The 25,217-nt window shown below is 46.4% G+C and overlaps 1 protein-coding gene and 1 non-coding gene across 6 annotated transcripts in view; one reads left to right on the forward strand and one right to left on the reverse strand.

The window, feature by feature from the left end:
- Positions 1-25,217, forward strand: part of CCND3 (cyclin D3) — a 98,300-nt gene that overhangs the window by 66,874 nt on the left and 6,209 nt on the right. The window contains exon 1 of one of the 5 annotated variants that reach the window (XM_019457116.2): positions 24,193-24,581. The exons of the other annotated variants lie outside the window; for them this stretch is intronic. Coding sequence (XP_019312661.1) covers positions 24,384-24,581 — 198 coding nt within the window. The 5' untranslated portion in view covers positions 24,193-24,383. Of the gene's footprint in view, positions 1-24,192; positions 24,582-25,217 lie in introns of those variants that run through there. 5 annotated transcript variants of the gene reach the window in all.
- TRNAK-CUU (transfer RNA lysine (anticodon CUU)) lies at positions 580-652 on the reverse strand. Its single transcript has one exon. It is a non-coding gene; the product is annotated as a tRNA-Lys (tRNA).

The following is a 25,217-nucleotide window of genomic DNA, read 5'->3' on the forward strand; positions in this document are numbered from 1 at the left end:
GCATAATGGGGCCGGTGGACTGGGTTGCTCCTGGCTGGCTCAGGATCTCAGGTATCTCAGGATCAGAAGGTCAAGCCCCACGTTGGGCCTGGTGATTACCTAAAAAAAAAAAGAGAGAGAGAGAGAGAGACATACCTAATCTTGGGCCCCACCTACAACTGTTGAATGGGAATCTGCATTTTCCCAGAGCTGCGGATGATTGTCTGAGAAACCCTGGACCAGAGACTTTAGTTGGAACTTCCGGGCGTGCCCACCCAGGCTTGGTGGCTGTCATTTGCCTCTGTGTCCTTGGCCTTAGGAACTGGCTTCTCTTCTAGCTTCTGGCAGTGTGGATTCATTACATCTCTGTTCCCCTCCCGCCAGACTGCAGACTCCTACAGGGTTGAGTTGTATTCCTCTTTGTTTTCTGGCCCTTTACAGTGCCTGGCACCCCAAGATACCACTTGTGGACTGTCCACTGCATGCCAAGAGCTTTGCTCTCTCTTACCTCATTTGCCTCTCACCTCAAGCTTGTAGGCTGAAATAAATATCCCCATTTGATGCATGTATGTATGTGTGTATGTATGTATATATTGTCTGTGCCCAACGTGGGGCTCAAACCCACGACCCTGAGATCAAGAGTCTCATGCTCTAACGACTGAGCCAGCCAGGTGCCCCAGAAGTCCCCATTTTATAGCTGAAGAAACTGAGACTCTGTCACTTGTTTACGGTCATAAGTGGCAGAAGCCAGGAACCAAACCCCAGGGTGTCTGATTCCAAAGCCTTCATTAAGAGGATCGGTAAATGTTTGTTGAGTCACTTACTTATTACTTCGTTATGATTCAAGTGTTCATTAATGTTCTTATTCATTGAGGAGACTCCTGGGAATTCGAGGACGACAAGCAGTAAAAACTGCTTCTTCTTGGTGAACTTTTTCTAGAATGGGATCATTCTAGAAGGTTGATCTGGCATCAACCTTCCAGAGGCAGGGAGCTAGCTGGGCTGCAGAAGCCCCCAGCCTGTCCCTGGGAATGGGGAGGTGGCAGTCCTGTGCCGCCCCCACGCCTTTCATAATGTCCTCCGTGACTCAGCAAAGAAACCCTGGGTCTGAAATCAGAGATGAGGCAAAAAAAAAAAAAAAAAAAAAAAAAAAAAACCACAAAAAACACAAAAAACAAAAAAAAAAAAAAAAAACAAACAAACAAAAAAAACAACAGCAACAACCAGCTACCCTCAAAAATGTTTTCTTTTCCTGGAGGAATTTCCCTTTCATGTTCCTCATAACTCTGCCAGGGAATCCAGGAAGCCTTTGGCCTGGGGTCAGCTGTGACCACCCCCCCACCCCCCAGTCTAGTTTCTCTGGGACTTGTCCCTCCTCCTTCTGATTCCTCCCTAGGCCTGGGACAGCATCAGGGGCCGCCTTCTTCAGTGGTCTCTGATTCTGGCCCACCCAGCCCAAGACTCCTTACCTTATGTTAAATTATTAATCCTGATCCTGGACCCAGATTGTTGGAGTTCAAGTTCCTGCCTGTACCTTTTACACTGTGTGACTTTGGGTAAGTCACTTCACTTTCCTCTTCTGTGAAGTGGGCACAACAGTACGTTTGAGGATTAAAATAATTAATATACGTAAAACACTTAGAACAATGCCTGACACAGTGATTACTATCTAACTGTTCGTGTTGTTATTATTCATTATAGAGCAGTTATTAATACCTAGAGGAGACCTGGGTGAGTTCGTGTTGAACTTCTGTTTCTTTCTTTCTTGCTTTCTTGCTTTCTTTTCTTGCTTGCTTGCTTGCTTGCTTTCTTGCTTGCTTTCTTGCTTGCTTTCTTGCTTGCTTTCTTTCTTTCGATAGGGAGAGTGAGTGCATGTGCCAGGGAGACTGAGCCGGGGAGGGGCAGAGGGAGAGGGTGAGGGAGACCCTTAAGCATGCTCACAGGGTAGAGCCTGATGAGGTTCCATCTCACAACTGACCATGAGATCATGACCTGAGCTGAAATCAAGAGTTGTACCTCAACCCACTGAGCCACCCAGGTGCCTCTGAATTTCTCTTTCCGTTTCTTCTAGCCCCACCCCAGATTTTGCCTGAATTCCCAATTATTCATGCTGTAGAGAGTTTAAGGGGGCAACTGCAAATGAGTGAATAGAATAAATTAATAAATTAGAAAGCTCTGGGTTGTTCTCTGAAAATGAGATTATTTTAATGGACGAAGAAGCCTGAGTCAATAGAGTTGACTGGGGAAGAACCACATTCTGTCCAGGAGGAGGGTGGCCCTCTGAGAATTTCCAATCACGCGATAGACAGACCTGCCTACTAAGGGGCAGTTTACCGATAGACTGATAAAGTCAGTATGAAGATCTCTAGACAACAGGGGAAGGAGAGAGTGATTCCTGGCTAGAGGCCAGCTTGTAGCTCTCAGCCCTGGACAAACATACAGAACCTGGGCCCCACACTTAAAGATTCTGATATCCACATCTGGGAGTAGAAACAGGGGCATCAGAACTCTTTTTTTTTGTTTGTTTTAATTAATTTTTTGAATTTACATCCAAGTTAGCATCAACAATGATCCAATCCAAGTTAGTGCAACAATGATTTCAGAAGTAGATTCCTTAATGCCCCTTCCCCGTTTAGCCCATCCCCCTCTCACAACCCCTCCTGTAACCCTCTGTTTGTTCTCCATATTTAAGAGCCTCTTATGTTGTGTCCCCCTCCCTGTTTTTATATTATTTTTGCTTCCCTTCCTTATGTTCATCTGTTTTGTATCTTAAAGTCCTCATAGGGGCATCAGAACTCTTAAGAAACTTGCCACATAATGAGGAATGAAGTCCAACAGTAAACAGAATCAACTTAATAATAGAACAGCACATTACTGTAAATGAGTAGGTACACTTCTCTCTCCTTTGTAACCATCCCTCCAAGGTAGCTTATATTATCCCCATTTTTATAGGTAAGAACACTGAGGTCTGAGTACTTTAACAGCGCCATTGTGTAATCCAGGCCTGATGTAATGTGCTGCATTCCACACCGCAGGAGGTCAGCCTGGAAGAAACTTCCCAGAAATTGAAATTAAGATTGTTCCCTCTGATGTAAACTATAAAATCAAATCGATCCATAATGGGTCAGAGCAAAGATATGCAAGCCTGATTTTGAACAGACACAAAGGGTCCCAGAGCCAGGGAAGGCTCAACTTTTAACCAGTGGCCTCTATTAACATACCTAAAGAAACAATGTGTCAATGGAGGTGGGAGGGTGCTTGGGCCCCTGTGGGTCTGACATTCCGTGGGCTTGAGGGAGGGGCCCTGGCCCAGCCGACCTCTGACAGCATCGTGATCGGGCTTCATTCAGCTCTTCCCCCTGGGCTTCCTTCCGTTCTCTCCTGCCCTCTCGGACTGTTGTTTCCTTCCATGGTTCCTCTTTCTCCACCTGCCCCTTAAATGTGTTTTCTGCATTCCATTCATCTGACATTCCCCCAGGTGGCAGCATCCAGTCCACAACGGGGCTGCCTGTGCTGCGGACATCACAAGTGCATACTCCGGGTGTCCAGACTCTAGGCACCAAGGTGAAGGTGGGGGAGAGGGGAGGGCGTCATCAGACATGACCGGAAGGTCACATCCCAGCTGGGCTGCTTGCTGGCTGTGGGCCTTAGAAATTTCTTTACATTGTTTTTCAGTCTCAGTTTCCTTATCTGTGAAATGGGTTGTTAATGCCCACTATAAATGATTGTTGTGAGGATGAAAATAGACACTAGGCATTCCAAGCCCTTGGGAAGGACTCTATAAATGGTGCCTATTTATTATGTCCAGCTGGTATGGGACTTCTCTGTGGGCACTTCAAAAGCAACATGTGAAACAGAGAACCCTTTTCCCCCTAAATCTGTTCTTTCATTTGGACTCCTAATCAGATTCCACCCAATTGTGGCCAAAACCAGAATCCCTAGTCATCCTTGGACTGTCCCTCCCCTGTCATCCCCTCGGCCACTGAACTCCAGTCAGTTTGTTCCTGCATTTCTTCTATTTTCGTAAAAAGCCACCCTTGGAACTTCTCGTTCGGTTATTGCAAGAATCTCCTTTATTTATTTATTTATTTATTTATTTATTTATTTATTTGTAATCTCTGTACCCAACATGCGTCTTGAACTCACCACCCCGAAATCAAGAGTTGCATGCTCTCCCAACTGAGCCAGCCAGACACCCCAAGGTTGTTGCAAAAAACCTCTTGACTACCTTTCTCTACTTACTCCCCGGCAAAGTCCAACTGCTTATGTACCTAGGTCCTGATCCAGATTAGCCCCTTTAATGGCAGTCATTGCCTTTAAGGCACAACTCAAATTCTCCTGTGGCCACAGGCTCTTCCTGATCTGCCCTGCTTTCCTGTCCAGGCTCCTTTCCTGGCACTGTCCTGTCTTGCACCCTCCCTGTTGGCAGTGCTGAGCCACACCACAAATTTGCCAGGTTCTCATGCCTCGTTGCAGCACCACTGAGTTCCTGCAGCTTTCGTCTGTCTTTCCAACAAGGCTGAGCCCCTTGAGCCCTTCAACTCCTTTTGGACATCTCTGGGTTCCTGGTATGGGGCAGGCTCTCTCAGTAGGAGGCTCTCCTAATAAGGTTTAACATTTTCGCATCTTTGATGTTGGCCAAGCCCTGTTCTAAACACTTCATCTTCTCACAACTCTATGGGGGTAGGCGTGCTTCATTCATCCTTTCTGGCTGTATCTACAGAACATTCCCTCTGCCTAAGCCTTGGTCCAGGCACTGTGGATATGGCAGGGTACCCAGGACGGGGTTGCTTAGAGATGAGGGGAGGGGTTTCTATTTGATGCAAGAAGGTCAAGAAAAGCCTCTCTGAAAGGTGAAAATTGAGCCGAGACCTGAGGAAGAAGGAGAGGGGGGCTACCTGAGTATCCAGGGGAAGAGTGGTCCAGGCAGAGGGAATAGCCAGGACAAAGGGATCATTAGCCCATTTGACAGATGAGGAACGAAGAGTCTAGGTAGATTAATCAAAGTCACAGAATAAGTGGTTCCAAACCCAGGCTCTGTAACTACTAACTCAGCCATTACTCTACACTGTCTTCTGAGGGACACGGTGGGTGCCTTGGCTGGTGGCAGGCCGGCTCTCTGTGTTCACCATGCAAACCCTCTAGCCGGAGCTTGCTCCCTGTGTCCAGGAGAGCCTGGGCGGATCAGCTGGCCCTGTATCAGGTTCTCCTGGTGGCGCTGTGTTTCTGAAGTGTGTATCTGTTTCTGTGGCTTTCATTAGGAACAATTAGACTGCTTGGACTCTTCAGGCAGCCTCAGAAAGCATACTTCTCCTGCAACGCTGAGGATCAGACCCTGAAATATGGTGACTCGGCCAAGGCACACTCCCCCTCCCTGGTCAGTAGTCAGAGTGGCCTCTGTGGGCAGTTGCTGTACTTCACCCCCTTCCTTCCTTCACACTTCAACAGGAGGATCTGAGGCAAGTGTCGGCGGAGGTGGTATTTGAGCTGGCCTTGAAGGGCAGGAAGCATCGCAAGAGAGGCACGGACGGGGCATTTAGGCAGAAGGAAGCGTGTGAGCTAGGCCAGAGCATCCGTGCTGGACCGTCTAGTGTATCTGGAATCTAGGTACGTGGAGGGTGTGTTTGTTGGGAGAGGGGAGAGAGAGCTGGAGGGAGAATTTTAGGGTAGATCATGGCAGCCTTTTTTTTTTTTTTCTTTAAGTTTATTTCTTTATTTTGAGAGAGAGAGAGAGAGTGCATGGAGAAGGGGCAGAGAGAGGGAAAGAGAGCTCCCTGTGTCAGCACAGAGCCCAACGTGGGGCTCAAAGTCACGAACCCTGAGATCGTAACCTGAGCTGAGGTTGGATGCTTAACTGGCTGAGTCAACCAGGCATCCCTAGCCGTTTGTTGTTGTTGTTGTTTGGGGTTTTTATGGTTTTTGTTTTTGTTTTTGTTTTTGGTAATGGCAGACTTTGCATGTCCATTTCAGATAGGTCTGGATTTTATCTGGGTAATCCTAGGGATTTTAAGGTTTTAAGAAGCAAAGGAAGCATGTGTGCATTCCTGATGTTTTTGAAAGAAGGCTTGGGCAGTAGTGGGGAGCAGGGGCTGGAGGGGGTGTGTGGAGGGAGAGAGGCCAGTGAGAAGAGAGAGGGTTGCACCAGTCCAAATGTTAGGTGGGAGTGCCTGAGCGTTGAGTGGAGGGGCCAGATTCCAGAGCCACTCTGATGACAGAGTCTGCTTATAGGTTAACTTGGACAAACTTGGAGCAAGAGGCACTAAGAAAGACTAGAGTCAGCGTTTTTAGCTTGGGTGACTCAGGGGGTCGGGGTTAACTGACACCGAATACAAAGGAGGAGGGACTGGCTTTGAGCACTTTGAGTTTGAGGAGGCATCTGTGTGACATCTAGGTGGGGGTGTAGGCTGGGAGTTTGGGATGGAGGTTAGAACTGGAGAAGCATGGAGAACTGAGGCTGAAGGAATAGAGTGGGGTCTCTGATGTGTGTGTGAGAAGAGAAAACAAGGGCCTCGGCTTAAGCCCTGGAAGATGTTGACAGTTCTTGAGCCTGATGGAGGACGAGGAACCAGGGAAGGGATTGTGGAGGAGTGTTTGGTTAACGCATCTCTGGGACCATTTGACATATCACATCAGAAGATGGTTGAAGGTGGGGCGCCTGGATGGCTCAGTTGGTTAAGAAGCCTACTTAGGCTCAGGTCATGATCTTGTGGTTTGTGAGTTTAAGCCCCGCGTCGGGCTCTGTGCTGACAGCTCAGAGCCTGGAGCCTGCTTCTGATTCTGTGTCTCCTCCTCTCTCTGCCCCTCCCTTGCTCATGCTCTGTCTCTCTCTGTCTCTCAATAGTAAATAAACGTTAAAAAAAAATTAAAAAAAAAAAAAAAAAGAAGATGGTTGAAGGTGATGGAGGCCACATCCTGGGGGGAACACACAGTTAACCTAGCCTGGGTTGTCTGCTCAGAGCCACTCAGAGACCAGGAGTGCTTCTGGTCAGCCTGAATTTGTTTACGTGGCCTTGTGTGTGCTGTCTTGTCCCTCCACACATGTCCAGCCTCCCACTGTTGAAGGGACTCTCTTGAAAGTGGAGATCCTGACTTCTCCCCCATTATTCTCCAGGAAGCTCAGCCTAGGGTTTTTCACATTGTGGGGCTCAGAACACTAAGGAGGGGGCTGACTGGCCAAGCAGAATGGGTGGCTGTGGTGAACTTGGTCCACTGCTCCTTCAGTTCCTTTTTTTTTTTTTTTTTAATTTTTTAAGTGTTTTTATTTATTTTTGAGACAGAGAGAGACCAAGCATGAGCAGGGGGGAGGCAGAGAAAGAGGGAGACACAGAATCTGAAGCAGGCTCCAGGCTCTGAGCTGTCAGCACAGAGCCCAATGCGGGGCTCGAACTCATGGACTGTGAGATCATGACCTGAGCTGAAGTTGGACACTTAACCAACTGAGCCACCCAGGTGCCCCTCCTTCAGTTCCTTTTTAAAAGAACATCTTATTTTATGGACTGAGTATAATGTGCTCTCTGAATCTTGAGTTGCTTCAGGCTTGCTCTACCCTTTGGTCCATCCATCTGCCCATCCATCCATCCATCCATCCATCCACCTACCCACCTATCCACTCATCCATCCATCCATCCATCCATCCATCCATGCATCCATCCGTCCATCCAGTGTTAGAGTTTTGCAAGTGTAGATACCTACTAAGAGCTGAGCAACTTGCATATGGAGTTGGGGGATCCCCAGCACTTTTCATGCATTACCTCACATTACAACAATCCTCTGAGGTAGGCATGGCTACCTTGTTTTGCAGATGAAAAAATCAGATAATTTCCCCCAGGTCACACAACAAGTAAGTGATAGGTTCAGGCCTAGGTCTCTCTAACTCAAAAGTTCCTATGGTCTCAATCACGATGGTAAGGCCTCCCTGGGTAGGAGGTGATCATAATTTATTATCCAAACTGGAATGCTTTTTAAAAGGTTTAAGTGAAATATAATTTTCAGACCATAGAATTCACCTATATAAAGTGCACAAGTTTTTAGTTTTTTAGTATATTTACAGAGTTGTGGAGTCATCACCATAATCTAATTTTAGGACATTTTCATCACCCCCAAAAGAAACTCAGTTCCCATGAGCAGTCAGTCCCCATTACCATCACCCCCCACCCCAGCCCTAGACAACCACTAATCTATTTTCTGTCTCTATTGATTTGCCTATTCTGAACAATTCATATAAATGGAATGGTATGAACTGTGCTTTTTTGTGGTTGGCTTCTTTCACTTACCATAATGCTTCAAGGTTCATTCAGGCTGCAGGGTGCATCAACACCTCATTTCTTGTATGAATGACTGAGTGATACTCCATTGTATGGACGTACCACATCATCTTCATTATATTTGTTCTTGCATCGATAGACATTTGGACTGCTTTCACTTTTTGGCTATTATGAATCATAATCATGCTCTGAAATTTGTATACAATTTTTGGGGTGGAGGTATATTTTTATTTTTCATGCATATATACTTAGGAATTGAATTGCTAAGTTATATGTAACTCTTTTTTTTTAATATTTATTTTTTGGGAGAGTGCAAGCAGGGGAGGGGCAGAGAGAGGGGGACAGAGGATCTGAAGCAGGCTCTGCACTAACAGGCTGACAGCAGCGAGCCCGATGCAGGGCTTGAACCCATGGGCCGTAAGATCACGATCTGAGCCAAAGTCAGGTGCTCCACTGACTTAGCCACCCAGGTGCCCCTGTAGGGTAACTCTATGTTTAACATTTTGAGGAACTACCAAACCATTTTCCAAAGTGGCCACATCCTTTTACATTCCCATCAGCAGTTATAAGGGCTCCGGTTTTTCCACAGCCTCACCAACACGTGTTATTCCAAACTGGGGCACTTTTGATAGTGAAAGGGTACACCACTAATAATTATACCAGGACAATCAGTACTAACTGGAACATATTTTAACTCTACCTTCATACCAAAAAAAGTGAGAAGATTCAATTCCTGATTTCAGGGAACTTTCTGGCCACATGATGAGTCAAAGCCCCAAAAACCCCCATATTTGAGTCAATGAAAGAATCAAGTAAAGGTAATTATTAAGAAGGAAAGCAAAGACATTTTATTTCCCCCCCAGGAGATTGTGTCCTCTTTAAGAGAAAAGAACTATCTTATATTTGTATTGTTTATGGCTCCAAGAGTATCTTGGCACTTCATAGGGTCTCAGTAAGGATCTGTGGAATAAATGAATGAATGAGAATGAATGATACACAGTCTCCAGGAGGGAAAGTAAAAACAGAAAAATAGAGTGAGTCACCTGGCCCAGATTTGTGAGTTTGGAGGAAGTACGGCTCTCTTCTAAAAGTGTATTTGTTTTTTGCTCAGTGTGCTAACAACACTAATGACAATTTTATTTGTTTATTTATTATTTTTTTAATAAATATTTAATCATACTCTTTTTTTTTTTTTTTGAGAGAGGGAGAACGTGCGTGGGGGAGGGGCAGAGAGAGAATCCCAAGCAGGCTGTTAGCTGTCAGCACAGAGCCCAGCACAGGGCTCCCATGGTGACCTGAGCCCAAATCAAGAGTCCGATGCTTAACAGACTGAGCCACCCAGGCCCTCCACTAGCGACAATTTTAAAAGGAAAAAAGTAAAGGGGTGCCTGGGTGGCTCAGTGGGTTAGGCGTGTGACTTCAGCTCAGGTCATAATCTCGCCGCTTGTGAGTTCGAGCCCCACATCGGGCTCCGTGCTGACAGCTCAGACCCTGGAGCCTGCTTCGGATTCTGTCTCTGTCTCGCTCTGCCCTTCCGCCGCTCATGCTCTGTCTCTCTCTCTCTCACTCTCTCTCTTTCTCTCTCAAAAATAAATAAACATTAACATTTAAAAAACTAAAAGGAAAAAGTAAATAATCTACAATGAGAGGACTCTTAAACTGGATTTTGCAAGTGTAAATGGCTGACAAAGGTGGAAGAAAGACATTTCTGAGCAGGGGAATTGCCTGAACAGGGAATCAGGAACCAAAGTGCATGCAGCTTTATGCACAGCACTTCCTACAGCAGGCTAACCAAATTTGGGAATAAAAGGCTGTGGTGCCTACCCCCAAGGGTTTCCAGTGTTTTATTCACAGGAGACAATGGAATAGTTGAAAAGGACCCTGAACTGGCTCTGTGCCCTTGGGCAAGTCAGCTTCTCTTTGAGCATCACTGATCCTTCTGGCTCTAAATTTTCCTGACTATTCACTCCTACACCCCTGGAAGCTTCATGGAATTGGTGGGCCAGGAGCTAGGCCTGGCTAGAGCTAGAGCTGGATTTGGAGAAAGAGGCAAGATGCCAGTGGTTGATGATAAGGCCTCGAGGCGGACCAGAGTGCTCTTGCTGAGATAAAATTGGATAGGGTAATTGGGGCCTCTTGAAGGAGAATTTTAAAAGCCAGGCTGGTTGACTTTAAAATATGACCTGATAAGCAGGTCCTTGGACTGGAGATGAAAGAGTGTCTATGAGAGATTAATCTGATGGCTCTGGGCCATTGATCTGGATCTATCTGGAAGCAGCAGTGAAGATGGAGAGGCTCTCAGGGAGACTTTTGCAATAGTCATGTAAGCCCAGCCTTTCAAAAGAGGGTTTGAAACTCCTGCCAGCCTTACTGTATACATGGCTTCCTTAGAGTTCAATTTTCCTTAACCATAAGTAACTTAAACCATTATTTTTATATTAAAACAATTATGGGTATATTATACCCCAGAATCCTAAATGTCTATACATTTCTAAGGGAGCATGTTAGACTTTAAATAAATTTCTGGTTTGCAGAGGGTGATTTTGGATCATGCTACCAGATTCCTCAGAGAGATTCATTGTCTCCTCTCTGCTGTAAAGGGTTTACTTTGGTGGCGAGTTTTGAGAAATTTGCTAAAAGACCACCAGAGGCTGGTAGGAAGGGTGAGATCTTAGTTTCAGGAGTGGTTTTTGTTTTGGGCCAGGTAAGTGATTGGATGTAGGAAACCAAAGAAAGAAATCCAAGATGGCGCTAGAGTTTAAAATCTGAGGACTCAGAAGAAAGATGGTGGTATTCATAAAAATGTACCTACTGAGGGGCGCCTGGGTGGCTCAGTCGGTTAAGCGTCCGACTTCGGCTCAGGTCACGATCTCGCGGTCTGTGAGTTCGAGCCCCGAGTCGGGCTCTGTGCTGACTGCTCAGAGCCTGGAGCCTGCTTCCGATTCTGTGTCTCCCTCTCTCTCTGACCCTCCCCCGTTCATGCTCTGTCTCTCTCTGTCTCAAAAATAAATAAACGTTAAAAAAAAAAAAAATGTACCTACTGAGAGAGAGGCGGAAAGATGATGGTCTACCATGAGAACATTGGGAACACGTGGCTTTGCTAGTCTCAGGAAAGGACTGAACAGGTTGGACGTGGAGGAGGAACTGGTACTTCTTGGTCTTTCCCAGCCTTTGCCCTCGAAGTTCTCCCACTGGCCTGGATGTTTGGCACTTTTCCTGCTTTACTATCAGTGTCTCGCTATGAAACAGGATGTTTACCGTAGGGTTTTAGTAGATCCCCTTTATCAGACTGAGGAAGTTCTCATTTTTGCTCCTTTGCCAAGAGTCCTTTTCTTACTGGGATGTGATCATCTGCTGTTTTTTTGTTTGTTTGTTTGCTTTTTTACCCTTTAATCCTTAGTGTGATAAATTACGTAGATTCAAAAAAATAACCTAACTGAGCATTTTGGCCATAAAGTCAACATAATCATAACAGAGTACCCTTTTAGATATTGTGGGAATCCATTTGCTAATATCTTGCTTTGGATTTTGCATTCATGAGTGTAATTTTCTTTTCCCATACTGTTCTTGTTTGGTTTTGGAATCAAAGTTAACGCTAAAAATAAACTGAGAAGTGAACCCTTTTTTTAATATTCTCTGAAAGACTTTGGGTAATATTGAAATCACTTCTCTCTTGAAGTTTTGGTAGAACTCTTTGCCTGTTTGCTATTGAAGGTTGTCCCATCATGTGGGTGATAGTAGAGAAAGGAGCTTTTACTTGGGGAATGAAAGTCAATTGAACAATAAGGAAAATCTGTTACCTCATATGTCACAAAAAAGTCCAGAAGGAGGGTGTCCCAGCATTGGTTAATTCAGCAATTCAGGGAGAGAAATTTATTCTGATCCTGTAGATGTGTCCTTGTCAAGTGTCAGCTCCTTCTCTTAGTGCAAGATGGCTGTGGCCGTCTAGGCATCACAACACAGTGGTTAAGAGGGGCGGCGGTGGGGGGGGGGGGCGGTTTGCAGCTAAACCTGGTTCCAAATCCCATAGCTATAGGACACTGCGTAATTGCTTAACGTCTCTGGAAAATGGGATGGTAATAGTATTTTACCTCAAAATTTTGATATTATATGGATTAAACGAATTAGGGTTTTTGTCGTTGTTGTTTTGCTTTGTTCTGAACTCAGACTAGTGCCTCACACTTACCCAATCGTGTACTCTTCCCCGGCCTCCTTCCCTTTCCTGTCTCATTTCCCGGCTCCCTTTTGGGTGCTTTCTGGAACCATCACCCAGGTAAATTACTTGCCTTGAATCCTTGTCTTCGAGACTGCTCAGGAGCCCAAACCAAGGCAGCCAGCCATTTGCTAGTTGTAGGACGTTGGCGATACCTAACTTCTAAATGTGCTTTTTTTTCTTAATGGTCTCTATGCCTAACGTGGGGCTTGAACTCCCAACCCCGAGATCAAGAGTTGCACGCTTCAGGGACTGAGCCTGCCAGGTGCCCCTGTGATATCTACCTGCTTTGTGTCTCTCTGTTCCCACCCATCATATGAGGACAGTACCAGCACCTATAACTCACAGAGCAAATGTGGTAAAGCGCTCAGTGCCTGGCTGAGAGAAAGTGCTTAGCAGGTATAAATTATTATTATTATTACCCAAAATTCTGTGGGGTGGCGCCACGGGTGGTTGTCCCACAGTTGAGACACACTACTCCTTGCCTCTCCCTTCTTCCACCCCACTTACTCTCTGAGCTCCTCCAGCCCTGCCTCTCCCACCACAGGCCGTCTCGTGTTACTCAGGTGACTGGCACCACCAACAGCCACCACCCCCAGTGCAGCCCACCCTTCCCATCACGTAAAGCACCCTACCTGCCCCTGGTGGGTGTTGTAAATACCCAGGTAAAAAGTCTTCTGTCTGAATGACATCTCAGGATTTCTCCATGATGCAGGATCCTCATAGTTATCTGCTTAAATTGGAAACTCTTCAAATGGAAGCTTCTCATCTATGACTCATGTCCAGCATATTCTAGGACATCTTAAAGCCTTCCTGAGGCCTGGGGCAGGGAAGGCTTTTTTTTTTTTTTTTTTCTCAAGTAGGCTCCATGCCCAATGTGGAGCTTGAACTCATGCCCCTGAGATCTAGAGTTACATGCTCACCACCTGCACCAGCCAGGCACCCTGGGAAGGCATTTGTTATATGGGGATTGTTAATGATCACAGCTATTGCACCACCGAGCACTAACTATGATCCTGGCGCTGTGGTAGATATTTTGTCCACATTGATTTTTGCCACCACCCTATGAGGTAAGCATTATGACTGTCTCCAGTTTGCAGATGAGAAGCCTAGCACAAAGAAGTTAAGTAGCCTGCCCAAGATCACACAGCTGGCAAACGGCAGAGCCAGGCATCCTCCTAACTCTAGAGCTCACTTACGTAATCATGATGCTAAACCAATGCTAGGACTATTTGGTGCCTCGAATGAAGCATGCTGGCCTCTTTGCTTCCTAGCTGAGAGCCCAAGGACAGGTCTCTCATTGCCAGGTGTTTTGCTGTAGGTGACTCGTCCACACTTGAGGTCCCCATGCTCGTCTTACCCCTCGCTGTTGAACAGGAACCTCAGCAAGAGTAATAGAACAGGAGAGCTTCATTTATGCAGAATCCCAGACAGCCAGAAGGAGGGAGAAAAAGCAAATATGTACATATACAGCCTGTGTTCTCATTTTATGATAAGGAGAGACTAAACAGGTTCAGGCTAGTACCTGAGCTTTCTTTTCACAAGCAATTTATGCACTAGAGATTGCAAACTGCCTCCGCCCCTCAGATCCAATCCCTAGAGCATGATGTGTGCCTTGAAAACAAAGGGCATGTGCATCAGGACTCATTACCACTGCGTGGCCGAAGGCTGGAGCTGAGCAGCTAGTTACCTCCCAGCTTTGGGTGCGACAGGTGCCGCCCCTGTGCCCAGCCTCACCCCTCCGCACCAGCTCCTTTACCTGGAACAGGTTGCCATTTATTGTGAGGCTTATGTTGGCATTTTTCTTACATCCAGTTTGTTTCATTCATTTATTCAAAGGAGGGTTTGTCTGTTTTTTGTTTTTTGGGGTTTTTTTTGACATCTATGGATCAGGCGCCATTCTGTTCTGGTGGGGTGGTGAGGGAATGGACAAACTATAAACAGATCTAGGACGTTAGTGACGACATGTCGTGTCTGTTCCAGAAATAGCTGAGTGTGGGGCGCCTGGGTGGCTCAGTTGGTTAAGCCTCTGACTTTGGCTCAGGTCACGATCTCATGGTTTGTGAGTTCAAGCCCCGCGTCGGGCTCTGTGCTGACAGCTGAGAGCCTGGAGCCTGCTTCGGATTCTGTGTCTCCCTCTCTTCCCCTCCTATGCTCGTGCTCTGTCTCTCTCTCTCTCTCTCTCGCTCTGTCTCTCTCAAAAATAAAGAAACATTAAAAAAAAATAGCCGAGTGCATGAGAGAATGGTGGGAAATGGGGTGGGAGCAGATCACGTAGGATCTTCAGGGCACCATGAGGGCTTTGGCAGTCACCAGGAGTGAAATGGGAGCCACTAGGGCATCAGTGTGTCTAGATGAGGGCAGTGGGGGGGGGGGGGAGTAAGGGTAGATTAGGGACCCCCGTTGGGAGGCTATACCACAGTAATCCAGCTGATGCAACAATGCCAGAGTGGTGGCAGTGGAAACAGAAAAAAGGGAGGGATTGGAGATGTATTGGGGGCATAGAATCAACCAGAAATAGGTGATGGGATGGATGTGGGGGACCAATAAGGACAAGGAAGAATTGAATTTGGACCAGAGAGGTAGCAGAGGAGAAGAGAAGAGGGTGGTTCTAGAGATGCTTTGAAAGTAGCGCGTCTGTGTTCTGCTGATGGACGGATGTGGGATTTGAAAGAGAGGCGTCTGGGGTGACACCAAGTATTTTGGCCCTTGTTTTGGAAGGATGGAGTTGCCATTTGCTGATAGGGGGAAGGCTGTGGGAGGAGCATTTTTGGTGGGGGAAGATTAGGATCTCAGTTTTGGAGAAGTTGAATTTAAAGGTGCCTGTTGGACATCCCCGTGGAGTAGCCAAGAAGGCAGCCTCCGATGTGAAACAGAAACAGAGAACAGGTCACCTCACATGCCAGCTCTGATTTCTCTGATTGGTAATGATGCCCGCAAGTGCTGTGTTGAGATTTTGTGTGGTTTTTTTGTTTTTTGGGTTAAAAAAAATTTTTTTTAACGTTTTTATTTATTTTTGAGACAGAGCATGAACCGGGGAGGGTCAGAGAAAGAGGGAGACACAGAATCCGAAGCAGGCTCCAGGCTCTGAGTTGTCAGCACAGAGCCCGACACAGGGCTTGAACTCACGGACCGTGAGATCATGACCTGAGCCGAAGTTGGACGCTTAACTGACTGAGCCACCCAGGTGCCCCTCTTCTTTTTTTTAATGTTTATTTTTGAGAGAGAGAGAGACAGAGACAGAGCACAAGCAGGAGAGGGGCAGAGAGAGGGAAACAGAAGCAGGCTCCAGGCTGCTGTTAGCACAGAGCCCAACGTGGGGCTTGAACTCATGAAACATGAGATCATGACCTGAGCTGAAGTCATTTGCTTAAAGGACTGAGCCACCCAGGTGCCCCTAAAATGTCTTAGTATGTTCTATAATGTGCATGATATATTAGAGTAGCAGGTATGGGCATTATTTATAAATTATTCTACGTAGGAATGATATGCTCAGTTTTTACTGAGGAATGGACAAATACTTCTGAAGATTACCAATTTGAAATATTGTACATCAGGTGCTCAAAATTGTGACCTGAAATACTGTATGTACCCTGAAGTATCTCCTGAATCCTTTAAGGAAAAACAAAATTATGTTCAGTTTGGTGGGGCACCTGGGTGGCTCAGTTGGTTAAGTGTCAGACTCTTGGCTTCAGCTCGGGTCGCGATCTCGTGGGTCGTGAGATTGCTCTGACAGTGTGGAGCCTACTTGGGATTCTCTCTCTCCCTCTCTCTCTCTGCTTCTCTCCTGCTCGCACTCTCTCCCTCAAAATAAAAAAGTAAACATTAAAAAAAAAGTGTCAGAGACTGTTCTAGAGTAAAAGAGATAGAAAAGTTAGGGTAACCTGTGCACCTGAGTGGCTCAGTTGGTTAAGCGTCTGACCTCAGCTCAGGTCATGATCTTATGGTTTGTGAGTTCGGGCTCCGCATCAGGCTGTCTGCTGTCAGCACAGGGCCTGCCTCTCTGTCCCTTTCTTTCTCTGCCCCTCCCCTGCTTGTGCTCTCTGTCTCAAAGGAAAAAAAAAAAAAGATTTAGGGTAACAATGCGAACATGATCCTTGATGGGATCTTGGGTTGAGAAGGAAAAACGCTACAAAAGAATATTAGTAAGAACAACTGGGGAACTTTGTATATAGATTGTTTATGGTATTGTGTTAGTGTAAATGGTATTTACACTATGGTATTGTTTATGGTATTGTGTTAGTATATACAAAGTTAGTGTAAACTTTGTATATAGATTGTTTATGGTATAGTGTTAGTGTGGTCATGTGGAAGACTGTTGCGTTCTTAGGAGATCCAGGCTGAAATATTTAGGGATGAGGAGTCATGATGTTTGTAATTAGGTCTCAAATTTTATTTTATTTTATTTTATTTATTTTTTTGTTATTTATTTATTTTTAAATGCTTATTTATTTTTGGGAGAGATTGAGAGAGAGAGAGAGAGAGAGGGAGACAGAATCCCAAGCAGGCTTCAGGCTAGGAGCTGTCAGTGAACCTGACACAGGTCTTGAATTCAGGAGTGTGGGATCATGACACCTGAGCCAAAGTCGGACGCTTAACCGACTGAACCACCAGGTGCCCTTATCTTATTTTTTTTATTTTTTCCCCTCCCTGGCCCCTGAGACCGTGTTTAGTATACTAGATTGTTTCATTGACTGGAACACTGTCTTCTTCACCCTTTCTGAGGCAAAGAATTTGCCAGATCTTCACCACTGCTATAGAAATCCCTGGCATGTTTTATTTTCTAGCTGCCTCCACATGCGTTGTATTACATTTATTATCATAAATAGTCCATATGGGTAAAGAAGTTTGTGCCTTTGGGGCACCTGGGTGGCTCAGTCGGTTAAGCGGCCGACTTCGGCTCAGGTCATGATCTCGCCATCCGTGAGTTCGAGCCCCGTGTCGGGCTCTGTGCTGACCGCTCGGAGCCTGGAGCCTGTTTCGGATTCTGTGTCTCCCTCTCTCTGACCCTCCCTCATTCATGCTCTGTCTCTCTCTGTCTCAAAAATAAATAAACGTTAAAAAAAAATTAAAAAAAAAAAAAGAAGTTTGTGTCTTTAAGTGCCACAGTCCCAATTAACTTTTTTAATGGCTCACCATATCAGGCACTGTTCTATGTGTTTTACACATAAGAGCCTGTTTTCAGCCTCACAGCTGCTCTGTAGGGGAGGTGCTACTATTATCCTCATTTTCAGAAAAGGAAACTGAGGCACGGATAGGTGGTATAGAGGGAGTGCCGAGCAGCGTGGCCCCAGGCCGGGCCCTGCAGTATTTACCACCCGCTCCTGGCCATACGCTTCACATCACGAGCTGGGTCATAGACGTTTGCTACAGCTTCCATACCGGGAAGGAGGAGGGCTTCTGCCGCTCAGACTTTTGCTTTTCTCTGAGGGGTTCTGGGTGCATGTCCATAGCGGAAAGGGTGCTCCTGGAGAGAGGCCAAAACAACGACAACAGAAACTACTGCTTTTGAGGGCTCGCTGTGTGCCAGGCAGTGTGAGATGTTTCGTCCTCAGAATCTCACCATGCCATAAGAGCATTATCCTCATCAGACAAAAGAGGAAACAGAAAAAGAGCGGTTCCAGTAACTCCCTCAGAGTCATGAGGCTTTGAACTCCAGCAGCCTGACTCCAGAGCCTTCCCCTCCCCCAAGCCTGCCTTGCCTCTACCTGTCCTCTGAATGGGTCTGAAGGTAACCGAGCCCCAGCCTGGAGACCAGAGACAGGCCGGGTTGGTGGGGGGTGGGGGGGAGCTGGGCCTCACCCATCACTTTGTTCACCCCCTCAGTTCCCAGATGGGGACATTTCAGTGACAAAGGGGAGGAGGAGTGGGAGAAGAAGAGGAGGAAGAGAGCATTGTAATGCTTCCTTCTTGGGGCTTTTCATCTGGCCTGTGACATTCCATTCCCACCCCTCCTCTAACTGGCCGTTTCATTGAGTAACTTTTTCTGATTGAGTGCACCTGGGCAGAAACTCCTCCCATATTGGCCCTGGTCATTGCTATGTCGTGTTTTGTTTTTTTTTTTTTTTCCTTACAAAAAACAAGGGGAGCCCCTATTCCTTTGAGGTAGAGGTGGTTGTTGAAGTGCCCAGGCAGATCAGCCAACATTCCAGGAACCGCTCTGATCTAGTGCTCACCTGCCCCTTTAGAGGACAGCCGGCTTGTCACTGACTGGCTCCTGGGCCCTGGAGGTTCAGGATGACTCAGCTCTGGGCATGGCAGTCCCGGCCAGGGGCGAGGCCGAGGTATCCCTCAAAATGCCCTGCTCGCCAGGAGCTCCCTTTCCCAGGGTACAAGTTCACACCCTTACCTTCCTGGACGGGCAGTCTCTGTGTGCCTCTTCCTCAGTAAATCAACAACTCGTAAATCAACACACCCTCTCGGACTAGCACGAGAGGCAGAAGAAGGAATCAGTGAAGAGCAGGGACTCTGCAGACTGCCTGGGTTGAATCCTGCTCCTGCCACTGACGTCCTGTGTGAACTTGGGCAAATTATTTAGCTGCCCTGAGTATTAGTTTCCTTTTATGTAAAATGGGGGAAAATAATCATATACTTCTCATAACGTTGATGGGGAACATTGAATACCTATTGGGTACCCAGGTATTGTCCCTGCAGGTATTGTACCCAGGTACCCAGGACACAGTGAGCTCTCCATAAAGGACTGATATTATTATTTTAATGTTTATTTATTTTTGAGAGACAGAGTGTGAGTGGGAGAGGGGCAGAGAGAGAGGGAGACTCAGAATCCGAAGCCGGCTCCAGGCTCTGAGCTGTCAGCCCAGAGCCGGACCTGGGGCTCGAACTCACGAACTGTGAGATCATGACCTGAGCCAAAGTCAGACACTTAACTGACTGAGCCACCCAGGTGCCCCAAAGACTGATATTATTGCTGGTGGTCACAGCCCAGTGCTGGGTCTCGTAGAAGGGACACACATAAAGGACACAGTCCCCTCCTTAAGAAGAGGCAGCATACAGTTAAAAAGTGTATGGTTTAGGGGGAGCTAAGCGGACCTTCAGTACGTTATTTAATTCCATTGGTACGTCAGTTTTCCCATCCCCAAAACAATTCTTAGAGGGTGAGATGGTGGATGATAAACACCCTGCTCGGTGCCTGCCACATTGTTGGCTCTCAATACATATGGATTCTCTTTCCCTTTCTAGGAGCTACACTCTGGAGAGGGACAGAGAGCAGATCCAGAACCAGCCAGCCAAATGTTTAGTTTTAGGGCATGTACAGTTGGATCCACAGAAGTTTGGAGGCCAGAGGATTGGTTCCTGTAGTTGGATTGTTCTAGGAAGGTTTCTTGGGAGAGGGTGGACCCTAGTTGGGGCTGAAAGGATGACTAAATAAATGGAGCAGAGAGCATAAATGGGCTGACCAGTGGTAGAAGGGGGTTTGAAGAGATAAGGAGGGCAGTGAGAGGTCCGGTCGTGTTTGTAGAGGTCTGCATAGAAGAAGATTGTTTCCTTTCTCATATTGTCTAACTGGAATTTTCTGTGCTAACTTACATACCTCTCGCTGTAGTTGAAGACAAGTTCTCTTAGAAGGACCATGGTTATTTCAGACTAAATGAGCTTTTGGTGTTTTTCTTAAGCACTTTTGTGCTTGATATTGGGGTAAAGACCAGGTGAATTTCCTTAGATGAAAGGTGAAGGAACTCTGAGGGCCAATTCCCAGTCAAGTTTTTTGACCCTGAATGTCCCAAATAAGGCATACTGTGAAGTGCAAGGACCAGGCCAAGGGGTGCTTAGAGCAGAGAAGTGAGTGATAAAGAAAGAACTGATTGTTAAATCAGTGTCATGGACATTTGGGTGATAATTTGGGAAAAGTAAGGCAACAGCCCCACTTAATAAGATATCATGAATAAATGTAGGTAACAATTTACACATTATAAAAAACCTGGAGCACCTGGGTGGCTCAGTGGGTTAAGTGTGCGACTCTTGATTTCACCTCAGGTCATGATCTCAGTGGTTCCTGAGGTTGAGTCCCGTGTTGGGCTGTGTGTTGCAGGCTCTGTGCTGACAGCTTGGAGTCGGCTTGGGATTCTCCCCCCTCCCCTGCTCCTCCCCTGCTTGCAGGCTTGTGCACCTGCGGGGTCTCTCTCAAATAAAACAAACAAACAAAAAACCCCAACAACCCAACTTTATAGTATGTACTCTTGGAAATGCAGATTTTGGGGGCCTCATTACAGACTTGAAGAATGAAAAGCCCTGAGGCCAGGCCCAGAAAACTGCATTTTCAACAAGTTCCCTGGGTGATAAAAAAAAAAAAAAAAATTCACCTATAACTATTTCCTATGCTTTCTTGTAATGCTTCTATAATATTAAGATGGGCAAAGCATGATTCAAAGGCATAAGTCATTATAGAAAATATCAATAGATAAGGCTATATAAAATAAAAACCTATTTGTACAACAAAGAAACAGAAAAAAGAAATCTACCATGAACCAAAAATAAAAGGCAAATGATGAACCAAAAAAAATTTTGCAAAATATATGATAAAGAAAAAATATGAAAAGGGGTTAGTGTCCTTTCAATGTAACGAGCACTTATAAATCAATAAAAACAATTCCTATAAAAGAATGGGCAAAGGATATAAATAGGTAATTTACATAAGAAATGTAAATGTCTAATAATAGTCAATATTCTTACTGATATTCCGCTTTTTATCTTTCCAGTTTTTCTCCATAAAGAACATGTGGCATATGTATGTGTATGTGTGTGTGTGTGTGTGTGTGTATAATATATATAATGAAAGATCATTCAGCCATAAAAAAAAATCCTGCCATTTACAACAACATTGACAGACCTTGAGGGCATTACATTAAATGAAATAAGACAGACAAAGAAAGATAAGTACTATATGACCTCATTTTTTTTTTTTATATGATCTCATTTGTATGTGGAATCTAAGAAAACCAAATTCAGACACAGAGAACAGATTGTTGGTTGTCAGAGGCAGGGAGTGGGGAGGTTTGGGGGGCTGAGGGAAGTGGCAAAAGGTGATCAAAAGGTCCAGACTTTTAATTATAAGGTAGATGAGTTCTGGAGATGTAATGCACAACATGGTGACTATAGTTAACAATATTGTGTATTTGCAAGTTGCTAAGAGAGCAGATCTTAAAAGTTCTCATCGGAAGGAAAAAATGTAACTATGTGAGGAGACAGATGTTAACTAAATTTATTGTGGTAGTCATTTTGCAACATTTACATATATCAAATCCCTAGGTTGTATACCTTAAATTAATATAACTGATATATATGTCGATTGTATCTCAATAAAACTGGAAAAAATTTTAAGATAAAAAATAATGGTGATTTGCTGTCTTATCAAAGGTACAGTTTTCTTATCTCAATAGTCCTACTCAGTAATTCTAAAAGTAAAGAAACACCTTCCTTCAGGACAGATCTAGTTTCTGGTTCTGTACTTATTTCAAAAGCTATAAGTTTTTAGTTCTCCTGCACCCTAAAAGCTTCTTACACTTCAACATCTTTGTTCCTTCCATAACTTCATACCTAATCTTTTTAATTTTAAATGTATTGTTCTCTTTAATGAAAGAGTGCATTGCAATGAATAAGTAGCTGAAGAAACTGCATGTTTGTGTTTTTGAAGACAGGAGTAAAGGACTTACAAGATCACACAAGGCACATGGCACAGATACATGTTGATACAACAAGGGTTCTTGAATTAAAAATATATGTAATTGTTAATATGCCATTTTCATCTCTCCAGCTGGTAGTGTTCGTTTTTTCTTCAAGTTTTCTAATGTTTGTTCATTAGATTGGCTCAGCCTTTTAGCAGGAAAATTTGGTAATAAGAACTGTATCAAAAGCCTTGGAATGTTTCATAACCTTACATTGAGAAATTCCACTTCTAGAAATTAATTCACTTCTAGAAACAATCATGAGTATGCACAAAGATACTACCACAAAAGCATTTTACTGTATTGTTTTTAATAGGGAAGAACTAGAAACACGTTAGATTTCCAATAATTCAGCTTTGGTAAAATGCATTATGATACATTCACCAGTGGCATACTACATAGCCATTAAAAATGTATACACTATTTAGGGGCTCCTGGGTGGCTCAGTCATTGAGTGCCCTATTCTTGATTTTGGCCCAGGTCATGATCACAGGGTTGTGGGATTGAGCCTTGAGAAGGGCTCCACACTGAGCCTGGAGCCTGTTTGAGATTCTCTCTCTCTCTGTCTGTCTGTCTGTCTCTCTCTCTCTCTCTCTCTCTGCCTCTCTCCCCTGCTTGCATGCTCCCTTTCTCTCTAAAATAAATAAAATTTTTAAAAATTAAGAAAAAATACATAGACTATTTAATGACATGGAAAAGTCCTAACAGTATTATTTTTAGTGGGGTGAAAAGCCAGCTTACAAAACAGCTTACAATGATCTTATTCCTAAAAATATGTGTTCATTCACAGAACAATTGTAGAAAAAATAAACATTGACATTTTAAGGGGTTCTCTCTGGAGAAATTGTAGGTAGCTGTTATTTCCTTTATTGTGTGTCTTATCCATATTGTCGAAGTTTTCTAGAATGTAAATGAACATTTCCATGATATGAAAATGACGGTAAAACGTATTCTATAAAACGGAACAACTCACTGAGAGAATGTTTAGCGTAGAACTTGCTGTAACAGTGTCCTGTCTCTTAACAAGTCACTTCTGTGGCTCCTTCCTCGGGAGGGCCCCAGGAGAGGCAGGGATCGCCAAGGCCTCCTCCCTCCTCCCATTTGAAGCCTTACTAGAGGCCTGTGGTCTGCCTCTTGGTCATGTAGAATCCAGCTTTGGGGAAACTGCAAAGTAACCCAAAGTTTGGGAAGTAGGTTTATAGTCTGAGCTAGAAACTCCTTCTCAGAGGATCTAGTTTCTCCGCCCACGTTTTCCTCAAACAGAAACTAAGGCCTACTTCGGGGCTTGTCCAAGGCCACACAGCCAACTGAATGACAAGGTGAGGCCTTGAATCCTTGGCCTTTCCGCCCGGTTGTATTTGTGTAATACGCAGATTTAGACCGGCCCTTCTCATACTTTAATGTGCACGGGGATCACCAGGGATCTTGTTGAAATGCAGATTTTGATCCGGCTGGTCTCGGTGGGCCACTTCTAACCAGCTCTCGGGGAGTGCCGTTTTTTGTTGGTCTGGGGAATCGCAGTTTAAGTAGCAGTGGTGTAGAGCACAGATTCTGGAGCCAGACTTCAGCTTCCAGGTCCTGGCTCTGCCACAGGCTAACTATGATTGTTACCCGCGCTGTGCTTCAGTTTCCTCATCTGCGAAATCAGTTTAACACCTGAGAGTTTTCGCGAGGAGTTAATAAGTTGCTACACGTTAAGTGCTTAGGTCGTTGTGCACTACGAAGTGCCCAGTCGATTATCATTCATATTGCCCAGAGCAATCAGCGGGTGCAGTAGGGTTTGTCGAATGAATGAATAACCTTTGGAAAAAAGTTCTTTCCCGGGAGGCTAGCGTCTGAGAAGCAAAAGGGGAGGGCTCGTCGGAGGGGAAGAGGCCCACCTCCAAGGAGCTTCTCTCCAGCGGGTGGTCAGAAGGGCCGGGAGCGCCCGGAAGCCGGCCGGCCCGCGCCCCGCGGACCAATGCGGCCGCCCGGGGGGAGGGGGCGGCCAGCCAGCCCTTTCCGTCTGGGGCTCCGGCGGCCCCGCCCCTTGCGCGTTGAGACGCTCGCATTCCACGGTTGCTACATCGTCGCGAGGGGCGGGGCGCCTGTCAGGGAAGCGGCGCGCGCGCCGGCGCGGGCGGGCTGGGGCTCGGCCGCGCAGTGCCAGCGCCAGCACCAGACCCGCGCCCCGCGCAGTCCCGACCGCCGCCTGCGTTCTGGCTCGCGAGCCCCAGCTCCCGCCCGCCCGTGCGCTGCCCGAGTATGGAGCTGCTGTGCTGCGAGGGCACCCGGCACGCGCCCCGGGCCGGGCCGGACCCGCGACTGCTGGGGGACCAGCGTGTCCTGCAGAGCTTGCTCCGCCTGGAGGAGCGCTACGTGCCCCGCGCCTCCTACTTCCAGTGTGTGCAGAGGGAGATCAAGCCGCACATGCGGAAGATGCTGGCGTACTGGATGCTGGAGGTATCTCCCGGAAGGGTCTCCCCTCCCCCGCCGCCCGGCTCCGGACATCTCCGGGCCGCCCTGTGGGGACATCCTGGTCCCAACAACAATCAGCAAGATGCTTCGGTGGCTCAGATCCCCGGGGCCTGGTCTCTCACTCGGGCACCCCAGCCAGCCGACTGCCTCCGTGGTGTCCCTTTCCCTTCCCCAGCCCTAACTCTGACTGCCGGTCGTTTGGCACCCTCCCTAACCCTTCCTTCGGGCCAGGAAAGCGGGGCCGGGGCCACCCTCTCCCCTCCGGCTTCTCTCAGCGTCTCCTGCTTCCCTCCCCCGCTCGGATTGCTCGGGAGAGCGCGCCTGGAAAACCCTGGGCTCGGCCGCCCCCGCCCCAGAGCCGGTTCCTGTGTCTGTCGCGGGGTTCTGGCGGGGAAGACGGTGGGGGTGGCGCGCGCGCTGTTCCGGCAGTCAGGGAAATGAAAAGTGCGGGAGGCAGCGGCTGGAGTCTCCTCCCTTCCCTTTGGGTGTGTGCAGTGGGTGGTGGTAATGGGGGTAAGGTCCCAGTTCTCTGCCCACCGTAGCTACCTCTTCCATCCCCCAACCCCCTTCTTGCTATGGGGGAGGGCAGTCTCAGTTTGGAATCCTTGAGGAAGGGAGCCT

This window comes from Panthera pardus, unplaced genomic scaffold (assembly GCF_024362965.1).
Source record: "Panthera pardus isolate Hobbes unplaced genomic scaffold, ASM2436296v1 HiC_scaffold_17, whole genome shotgun sequence".
Classification (NCBI taxonomy): domain Eukaryota; kingdom Metazoa; phylum Chordata; class Mammalia; order Carnivora; family Felidae; genus Panthera; species Panthera pardus.